The sequence below is a fragment of the Akebia trifoliata genome, chromosome 16 (assembly GCF_017979445.1).
Source record: "Akebia trifoliata isolate Shusen 1 chromosome 16, ASM1797944v1, whole genome shotgun sequence".
NCBI classification, from domain to species: Eukaryota; Viridiplantae; Streptophyta; class Magnoliopsida; order Ranunculales; family Lardizabalaceae; genus Akebia; species Akebia trifoliata.
The window spans coordinates 29,860,675-29,871,537 of NC_141390.1; the positions used below are offsets into that span (position 1 = coordinate 29,860,675).

The following is a 10,863-nucleotide window of genomic DNA, read 5'->3' on the forward strand; positions in this document are numbered from 1 at the left end:
CGATCAATCGAATAAACACAAATGTTAGCTGTTCACTTCGTCTTCTACCGACAAGGCAAGTATGTGTTTAGTGCACACATCAAAATCCAAAGGCATCAATGTGTGAAACAATGTCAATTTTAATATTACTCCAACACCACTTTATATATTTTGATTAGAGTCGTGCTGATGTGACCTTAAGATTCTACATTATATCGTACAACTTGACATTGAAGTGCATAGGAATCATAGATGCTTTTCCATTTCTATCTCAATAAAAAGCATCTACGGTTCCTATCCACTTTCATGTCAATATGTGTGCGATGTGAGGTACAATCTCGAGGAAATTTAGTGTTATTCTTTTGAGCCCGACGAGTCAACGAATCACGTAACAATAGATAAGACTGTCTTTCTAACTAGAGTGCTTATTTACAAACTAGAAAATCTACACTCGGTCAATCCTCGGCTGATGTCGTTTGGCCATGGATTTATCGATTTTTTCCTTGGGATTCAAAATTGTACATTTTTTATGTGATGTGCAGTTGTGTATCCCGATGAAAAATCTATGATTTTATATCCATGCCACGTCAGTAGAGTAGTGACCGTGTGAAGACTCGCAAGTTCCTAAAACAGCACTCTTCTAACAATCGCATGTTAAACGCGATTCTCACTTCTCAGTCCAATTGAGAAGAACTCCCTCTCTCTTCATATACAAATAATAGCCGCGTTTTATCGATTTCTTCTCCATTTTCGCGCTCTCTCTCTCTCAGTCTCAGCTAAACTCTCACAATTAGGGTTTCAGTCAATCTCGTTTTATTGAATTTTATCGTAATCTAAGGATTACATCTGCTCAATCTTGGATTCATTTCTTTCTTATCTTGCCAGATTATTTCCTTTTCTGGATTCCCATGTTTTGCGGAACCCAAGAAACTTTAATCTCTACATTCAATTTCATCTTAAATAGGGTTTATCTATGAAAGCTTTTGTTTTTATTCATTTTCTTCAGCTCTCATAAAGGTTAGGATTGAATGGTAGAGCTTAGATGGGATTGATTTCTAGGGTTTATTGTACAATTGTAAGTGATTTGAGGATCGGTCATGGGCGCCCCAACGAGAATTCGAAAGCGTGGTCATGGTGGCGATTGTTTCTCGTCTCCTTATAGTTCTCCGGATTCTGAATCTGAATCTAATCTCCATCTCTCGAAGAAATCCAGAATTCCATCTATGCATCTAAGTCCAGATCAGTCAGTGTGTCCTGTTTCTTCGAAGGATATAGTTTCTCGAATCCATCGGTACCCTGAACCTACTCAGCATTTTAGAAGAGAAGTTCACGCTCCGTGTCGAAAACCCAAGTTTTCTCCTTCAGTGAATTTGGGACGAAAAACTCGTTTCAGTGAAATGGGGAACTTTTTGATTCATCGATACAATCAAGCGAAAAGCTTAGCCCTTGATACTTTACAGAGTTTGAGAAACGATAAGTCAGTGGTTGATGCGAATGGGAAATGCACTACAGATGCGGTTCGTGAGGATTCAAGCGTAGAAATTGAAATATTGGATGACGTGCGAGATGGAGATGAAGGGTTATCTGTTGTTTCGGACCAGAGGCGTCTTGAAACCAATGAGGATGATATCTATTTGAGGGGAAAATATAGGAAGATTGCAGATCATCAGACGCTGAAAGTGGATGATTCTGCAAAGATGTTGCAGTCTCTCTCAGTAGATCATGAGTTGGAGGAGGTGGGTGTGCTTCCACACAAGAAATTGTATGACTCTGCCGGGAGACGGAATTCCAAATTGAATTTCTTATCCTTTCAGATAGATTTAACTGAGAAAATGTTATCGTTTTTCCCAAGGCTTGCAAAGAAATCAGAGGAGGAGGTAAAAATTTATTTACTATTTATATTTTTCAGTTCTAATTTCCACTTCATTACACTTTTTTTTTGTTGCTATAATGAAATTTTAAATAATTATCAGGATGTTCTTCGGGAACCTTTTCTCCCTCTTACCGATGAAGAGGAGGCTGAAGTCTCTCTTGCCTTTTCAAATACTAATAGGTATGCCCATCTTGGATATATGTATTTTTCTTGTCAGATGGCATCTATTTTGGTAGTTATAAAGTAGTTGGTCTTTTGTTGTGCAGGCGAAGAATACTCGTAACACATGAGAATTCTAATATTGAGATTACGGGACAAATTTTGCAATGCTTGATGCCGAGCGCATGGCTGAATGATGAGGTGATACATGTTGTTTTCTTCAACTTTCTTTCAGATTTTTATGTATTGGTGTACATTTCATGTAGACTTTAGAGCCCATGAACAGCTAGAGGTTTCAAGTAGTCACATCTTCTGTGGGAACTGTTGTGGATTGAAACTACTAATGTATATTTCATTTATTGAATATCAATACTTATCATATTGTTGCACGAAACACAACTCTGCGTTTTCTTGTATGGTAAAACACCCCCCTGTTAAATTGGTAATATTAGGTTTACCCCCTTGCAAAATGCAAGATTAGTTTTACCCCCCTTGACCGTAAATGCAGGCTGTGTTTTCTTGATGATTTAATGGTGAAATTTGGATTTTTCCAAATTTTGATTTAGTAATTTATATATTTGAAGAGCATTTTGAAAAAAAAAGAAAAATCATTATTAAATCATCAAGAAAAAGCAGAGTTGACTTACGGTCAAGGGCGGTAAACCTAATCTTGCATTTTGCAATGGGTAAACCTAATATCACCAATTTAAACCGGGGGGAGGGGGGGGGGGGTTGTTATTTCTAAATACCCCATTATTAATAACATCAGAATAATGTTCCTTATGTGCATGATTTTTCTTCTTTTGTAGGTCATAAATGTGTACCTTGAATTACTAAAGGAAAGGGAAAAGAAAGAACCAAAGAAGTATTTGAAATGCCATTTCTTCAATACATTCTTCTACAAAAAGGTTGGGTTGCTGCATTTGTTATCTACCTTTCTGAATCTAGTAGGATTAATTTTGTTATTTTTTTTGTTCATGTTTGTTCTGCTTGATTAATACCTATAAAAAACTGTTTGTTTAATGCCCAGTTTGTAATTACTACTTTTGTTACATTCCATGGACAACCATTTTTGTTTTATTAATGTTATTCCTTCTTTTTTTGTTTTCAATTAATACGTGAAAATGACATATTGTATTATAAAAAATGAACTAAAGACCCAAGGTACCAGGAATTTACAAACTAATTGGTGAGATTGTGTTGGAGTTGACAGATGCTTCTCGGATCAGATCGAGAATTCTATGTCCACATTCGTATTTGAAGTAATATGACAAAATAAAATTAAATGGCCCTTAAGATTATCTATGCCGATAAATAGTACCGGAAGATGACGAAAAATGGTACGTCAACTGCAATTGTTTTCATCCCCCATATATCTCAAATTTTGAGACATTGAATACTTATGGGTGTACTTAATAACTAAATAAACTAGTTCTTTAAAAGAAGAATGAGAAATTTGCAAAAGATTTATTATTTTTTTAATGAGGAGGCACTCATATTTATACATATAAATACTGTATTATTGCATTAATAAGAAGCGCATTGTTAACTTTTGCCCTAAGGGCACACCTTAAGACGCATTAAATTCACCTCCAAAATTTATTTTACTACCTATGCCCTAATTTTTTTTTCCTTAGATAACCTCATGTGCTTATTTCCAAGACGTTTTGCATGTTAACATGCGCCTTTCGGTCACACGTTAACAAAACCCTTCATATGAATGCATGCATGAGATGAAGTGATTTTACATTTATGATATCAACCTTTGAAGTTGTTTCGTTTAATAATAAAGTCCCTCAAGTAAATACATTTATGAAAAAACATTTTTTTATAGGGATGCTCTTCATTTATTGAGAGAATGTGGTTCTCACATTTATGAGGAAGCTCCTTATTTTTTTCAAATGTGATTTCATATTTTTGTAATAAAAACATGTGGTTTTTAATTTATGAAAACCTGAATTGTTTTCTTTGATAAAGAGATGTACATGGTTTCGTGGGAGAAAGATTTGTTTTTTGGTAATGTGGAAATCTCCTAGTATAAATGCATGCTTGTGGTCTCGTATTGGAAAACAATTTATGCATTTTGGGAAAACTCCTTTGTGCACTAATAAGTACGGGATTTGCGATGATATCCCCTGGGGTAAGGGTATGTACATACATCTAGTGCTACAACGCAAGAACCATCACATCATTGTACTCTGTCCCATAATCAGTAGTGTACTAGAAAACAAGCATCAAACCACACATGTAATCACATTGTTACCCTTCGACATCATTCAAGGCCCAAAAACTATTTCAAAATATAATGTACTGGTGTTTATATCATTTGAAAAAGTATTTGATAAAAAACTATTTGTTCAAAAGCACGCTGATTGATATTTTACTTGTTCGTGCAAATATTAAAATGACTCAAGATGAGAAAATGCATGGAGATAGAAATCCTAGAATCCCAAATTGACACCATCATGACATAATCACAAGTTCAACTAGATCCTCAAAATGCATGATATATTTGCCAAACCTCAAGCTTTTGACGAATCAAAGGATCATAATTAAAACTTGTAAAATCCCATATGATTCTTAGGTTAAAAGATCTATATAAATACACTCTTAAACAACATCATAGGCCTCATTTAATGATCTCAAAATATGTGACCAATCACATATCTAGTGGATGAAAACTGAGGATTTTTTATACAATTCTCCAATGTGTGCGAATACATATTCACATACCGATGGACCATCCCGTTCTCAATGAATTATTTTATTTATTTTTAAATATCTAGTCTTGATCAATTAATTGAGATCACTGGTGTATTTTCTTTCTGATGTTACTGTTTAGTTGATCAGCGGGAGGAATGGTTATGAGTTCAAAGCCGTCAAGAGATGGACGACCCAAAGGAAGATTGGCTACAGCCTTATCGAATGTGAAAAAGTAAAGTTGTTACTCCCCTTTTAATTTTTTGTTGACCATCCTACCAACTATTTTGATTGGACATGTGTTTTCTCTTGTCAATGACATCAGCAGTATCCTTGCAGATATTTGTCCCTATCCATAAGGAGGTACACTGGTGCTTAGCAGTTATCAATAAAAAGGATAAAAAATTCCAGTATCTTGATTCGCTTAAAGGCAGGGATACCCAAGTGCTAGCAGTTCTGGTATGTTAGAAACATTCAGTCAAGTAAGATTATATATGCTGTTTGAAATGTAGGCAACAATTAGAATTCAAGTTCTTAATGAAGAAAGGAAAACACCCCACACCACTCCCACACACACATGCATTCAGCCTAAACCTAATGTCCTTGTATTGAATAAATAAACCTTGTATTGTTTTTATAAGTTGTAGTTCTATGCATTTTCTTTGCATTTATATTTTGTTTATGAATATAAAAATTATATTATCGAAAGAAAGGATGTCAAGAAGATCTGCCTTCAATAATGCCTTAAAAGGGTACAAAGCAATATGCATCAGGACAATAACCCAAAGCCACAAACCAAAAATACTAGATAGACTCATTACAAACGTGTCTGAATAAAAAATCCTCAAAGGATACACCTTAGAAGTCCTCAAATTGCTTGTGTGAAAAGCCCCATGATATTGATAAAAAACATTTGCAAGTTTTCTAAAATGTTTTAGTAAAAGTGAGTCCTTTATTTCATGTCTGCCTTTTCCCATTTAGGATAGATAGATAGGTTGATTCTTGACATGATCTACTCTCAAGACGATGCACAGGAATAGGTTTCTATCATGTAGTTGTAAAGTGTCAAGATCTTAAAGGTTTCAGTCCCTTGCCCACACCGCTCTTGTTATGTTATATTGAAAATTGTATTATAAAAGTTTCAAGTCTTGTCATTTATATTAAGTTGCTAATAGCTTATCTGGACTGGAAAAAGGGACCTTGATATGGAATTTTTGAATGTCTGTTTTTATGGCTAGTAAATATTTACAGTGTACATTAGAACTAACAATCTGACCTTTTGTTTGACAGTATTGCAATTGTCCAAGTCATGGCCTTTAAAAATGTTGGAATTTGTACTGCTAAAATTATAACCCGCTGATAATTTTTGGTAATATTTCAGGCTAGGTATTTTGTGGATGAAGTAAAGGATAAGAGTGCTGAAGATATTGATGTTAGTTCTTGGAAGCAAGAATATGTTAATGATCTTCCTGAGCAGAAAAATGGGTATGTGTGCCATTCTCAGTTGACAATTTAAGGAAACTGATATATGTTAAAGTTAATTCAGAACTGTTTGAAGCTTCATCCCTTGTTTGTTTGGTTTGATTCTTTGTTAATCCAGCTTAGCATTATTCTAGCACGTTTGATAGAAAACACATCAGTGTTTTGAGAAATTTTACAATTTACTTCTGTAGAGGATACCTGGTAAACAACCCCTCAAAATTTTGGAATAGGGCTTTGATATTGATTATAGTATGCTCGATGAAAGATAGTTTGAAATTATCTCAAGCCATCATCTCGCAGAAGAGTTTCACATTAGAAATAGAATGCAAACAGCATGGTCATTGCGTGGGTTAACTTGTTACAGCATGTTCTATGACCACAAAATGCAATATTTGTATGGGGTTTCTAGTGCATGCCCCCCCCCCCCCCCCCCCCCCCCCCCCTCTTTCCCCATCTCTCTCTCTCTCTCTCTCTTTTTATAAGGTGTTACAAATACAACTTCATGTCCTACAGTCTTGATATCAGTGCAGCAATTGCAACGAAAAGTTTCATACAGCCTTTTTTCTATGGAATAGGTAAAGGGTTGGTGACTTGGTGGTTGGTAAGGTGAAGTTGGGTTTAAGGGGGTTTGAACCTAGGACGTGGGAACAATACTCCATTGGTCTTAATTTAGTTAAGTTGGCACTTCAACAGCCTAGCTAATTGATAGTGACATTTGTAATTAGTATCTGTTCCTATAAACTATTGCAGGTACTACTGACAGGAACAAGCTATCACTTACTTCTGGTGGGCATGTGACATACATCCAAGTTTCATGGACTGTTTGATGGGTCCCTTCAGTACAAAGCCAGTACTCTGGTTAAACTGTTGACTTGATAGATAGATGAAATCATTTGATATCCAGACCTTTTTTCTTAAAGTTGTGCACCAAATCATGAGACTGTTTAAAATACCATAACAAATTCTCTATTTTTTTTTTATGTGGGATATGTTTGTGTGTCGTGGGGAGGTGGGCATTGATGCTGAATTGTACTCGAGTATATTGTAATTTTAATGAATTAGTTATATATATCGAGTGTTTTTGCCAACATAGAGGCCTGAGACTAAATTTGTGGTTCTTAAACCAGGTGGGACTGTGGAATGTTCATGATCAAATATGCTGACTTCTATAGTAGAGGTTTAGGGCTCTGTTTCAATCAGGTAATTTGCTTTTATATTGACTCCATTGCTCTCCATATGTATTGTGTAACCAAAATATGTAACTCTTTATAGGAGCACATGACCTATTTTCGTCGGAGGACTGCAAAGGAGATATTGAAGTTGAAAGCTGAATGAACCATAAGGTGCCTATCAAACAACAAATGATTTTGGTGTAACCAACAGTTTGGAGTGGCTTCCCTGTGTACCCTGAATTTTGTCCGTTAAGACTGAAACTCACTATTTGTGGGCAACTTTTGTATGCCAACACATTGGCATGCGAGAAGATGGGCCGTTGTATATATATTAAGCACAAGCAGTTAGCATTATTGAACTGATCCGAGATTGAGGGGGTGGGGGTGGGGGGGGGGGTGGGGGTGGATTTTGAGGTCAGTGCTCATCCTTAATTTTTTTTTTTTTTTTCAACCTACATTTTTTTTCTTCTGAGTTTGTTGGTGGTGATTCTTACAATTCTGCAATTGTAATGAGATGGTTTGTATTGAATCTTATTAGACTTTCTCATATGTTTTAATGGACGCACCTACCCCTTGTTTTATCCAACTGATTCTACTCTTGAGTATTTTCACTCAGTCTGACATGGCAAAGGGCACCGAACCGTTGATCGGTTTCCTCAGGATGCTTTGGGATACACAAAACCAATCAACAGTTGTGTGTCCTTGGAACTTCAGTTGCCATGTCAGACCAAGTAAAAAAACTCGAGTCAGAAAATCATTAGCCTTGAGATTAAACCAATGTGCTGTAATCTCCACCCTATATTTTTATGCAGTAATTTTCATCATTTTATTTACGTAGTGAATGCTGAAAATTCACACCAATCATAAATCATTAGTCGTTTTTATTAGGGTTTGTTAATTGTTTGATGAACCTCAACTTGCATGATCTGATGGTCTCGGTTGTGTAAATTTGAAAATGATGGAGGGAGCCAATTGTAGAGATGGCATTTGAGATTAAGGTTAAATGCCTATGTATAAGTCTGTAGGTTGTAAGTTCAATACCCAATATGAATAGTATTTCCTGGGGGCCACCTGCGAGGGTGCACGTGCCCGGGGTGGGAACCCATATGCCCTGGCCCTTCTGGTCCCCCTAGTATATAAGTTCGGACACCCCGTCACTAAAAAAAAAAAAAAAGGCCAATAAATAAATGTGGTTTACAGATGGGTGAAGGAAAAGTGTCAACGACCCATTTGCATAATATTTGCACGAAGGAGGGGTCTGGGATTTTAGAGGGAAAGGTCCAATTTCAATATTCAAGTAACAGAACTAGAGAACTTCTATTGGAACCTCAACTTTTAGTTATTACACACCGATTTCTTAAATTTTGACCACCTCCAATTATAAAATTTAAAACACACACTTCAAACTTTAAAACGGTTAGGGTCAAGTTATAATCTCAACAATATAACACTCAAACAATTTCGGTAGTTGGGTCAATATATGTATAAAGAGAGCTTCTTCTATTGGCAACCCAACTTTATTAATTCTCAACCATCAACCCTGAGGGTTTGACTCAATGGCAATTTTGGACTGATAAGCAGATAATGTCCATAGTTCTTGAGTTCAATACCCAGTACGCCCACAAGGGTGCCCCCTCACTTATTTAGTGCGTGTGATGGAGACTAGTCCTTGGACAAGACTGTGGTCTATGGATTAGGCAAAACCCATACACGGGCCTGGTCCCCTGTCGACAAGAATATCCTGTTATTGGAAAAAAAATCTCAACAATCCACTTGTTTTTTGAGGTGAATCTCCAAATCATGCACTGAATATGCTGAAATTCTGATTTTGGTACACTGTTCATTTAATTTACAAAAACATTCACGCAACACACTGTTCATTTTTTATGCATCTATGAACTCCTGTAAGTTTCACTTTTAATGTCAACGAATTCGTAAGTTAGTCACTTTTAAACTTACGAGTTCGTAGAAGCGTAAAAGTGAATAGTGTATATTTCTATTTTTATTTTTTATTTTTAAATGGGTGTTACATGTAAAGGTTAGGGTGCCAATAGCAAACATCGATTAGAAAAGTGAGACTCAGTTTTTTAACTCAATCACTACTCGGCTGGTGTAACCGGGGCACAGATCGTTTTCTCTGGATACACAAGGAAAAAAGATCTAGTATTCTGTGCCCTTTTCACATCATCAAAGTAGAACACGTGTCACGCTAAAATCCCAAAGTTTCTTCCAACAAGGAGAGAGTTATGCAGTCCAACCTATTCGGTATCCATATGTATCTCTAAGCAGTCCGAGATGTATTCTAAGTAAAGAACTGACAATGACTATGATGATGAAATACATATAGATGAACCAATGATATGCAGATATGCAGCTACGTGTATTGATAAGTAAAATCCACCGCTTAGAAATTTTATCACAGTAGTTTTTTTTTTTTTTAATTACACGTGGCCTGATGCTATTGGGTAACCAGCTATAGAGTCTTTAAGTCCTAACAAAATAACAACACGAGAGTTATCCAGTCCTACCTATTCGAGTGGGTTATGTATCTCATCCATGATAGCAGTCCTTATTGTATTCTAATTAAACAACTGATAATGGCGATTATGAAATATATATATATATATAGGTAGAAGGACAGTAGATCAAATTTAATCTTTTAATATAAAAAATCTTTCAATTACAATCTTTGATTATTTGAAGATCGAGAGAGAGAGAGAGAGATAATAATTTATTGATCGATGGCTGCTTCTTCTTCTTCTAGGATGATGTTGTTGTTAGTGGTGTGTGTAGCTTTACTACTACTACAACCACAGAGAGGAATATCGCTCTTAGCGAGGATTTGCGTGCCAGGCTATAATTATGCCACGTGCTCTGGAATCTGTAAACGCATGGAATGTCCTCCTCAGCATGATAATCTAACTGATGATTCAGCCTCCTCAATCAAAGGAGGATGCTGGGCCATCAGTGAAATCATAGTCAACAACCAATCTGTGGCTAAGGTGGTTACAGGAATCAAAGGAGAACAATTCATTAGAAATCAAGGTTGGCTGGACTATGACTTTGAAGAGGAGGAGAAGGAGAAGGAGAGTAGTAATATAATTACTAGTGATGGAAGAGGAAACATAACAAAGACATCTCATTCTCACCCAGTATTCTGCTATGATGACATTCAGGTCGATCCTTTCATCAGATTGATTGCAATCATACCCATACCAAGAAGAAGGAACCACTTGTTGGAAGGTCTCAGGTCCACTCCCTCCTTTCAGCCATATGTATAGGCCACCACCAGATTATGACGAATTGAAGGCTTTCATTAAAGCTTTCGCAGAGTCTACATCTTTTAAAAATGCTTCAGTGACACTTGAACTTGATTATCCACCCTAACCAACCTATAATTTTCCACTACTCCACTTGCAATCTTGCCTTAGATGCATGAAGACTCATATTTCATATGATCTATGGAGGATCAAACTTTTTTATTACTTCAATGAAATG

General features: G+C 36.1%; 1 protein-coding gene across 1 annotated transcript; it reads left to right on the forward strand.

Moving 5' to 3' along the window:
- Nucleotides 1-634: 634 nt before the first annotated feature.
- LOC147383406 (ubiquitin-like-specific protease ESD4) lies at nucleotides 635-7,946 on the forward strand. The gene is made up of 9 exons (XM_086428484.1): nucleotides 635-1,856; nucleotides 1,953-2,032; nucleotides 2,119-2,212; nucleotides 2,821-2,919; nucleotides 4,854-4,946; nucleotides 5,051-5,170; nucleotides 6,093-6,196; nucleotides 7,321-7,393; nucleotides 7,466-7,946. The coding sequence occupies exons 1-9, from the start codon at nucleotides 1,077-1,079 to the stop codon at nucleotides 7,526-7,528; spliced, it is 1,506 nt and encodes a 501-aa protein (XP_086284610.1). The 5' UTR covers nucleotides 635-1,076; the 3' UTR covers nucleotides 7,529-7,946.
- Nucleotides 7,947-10,863: the final 2,917 nt, after the last annotated feature.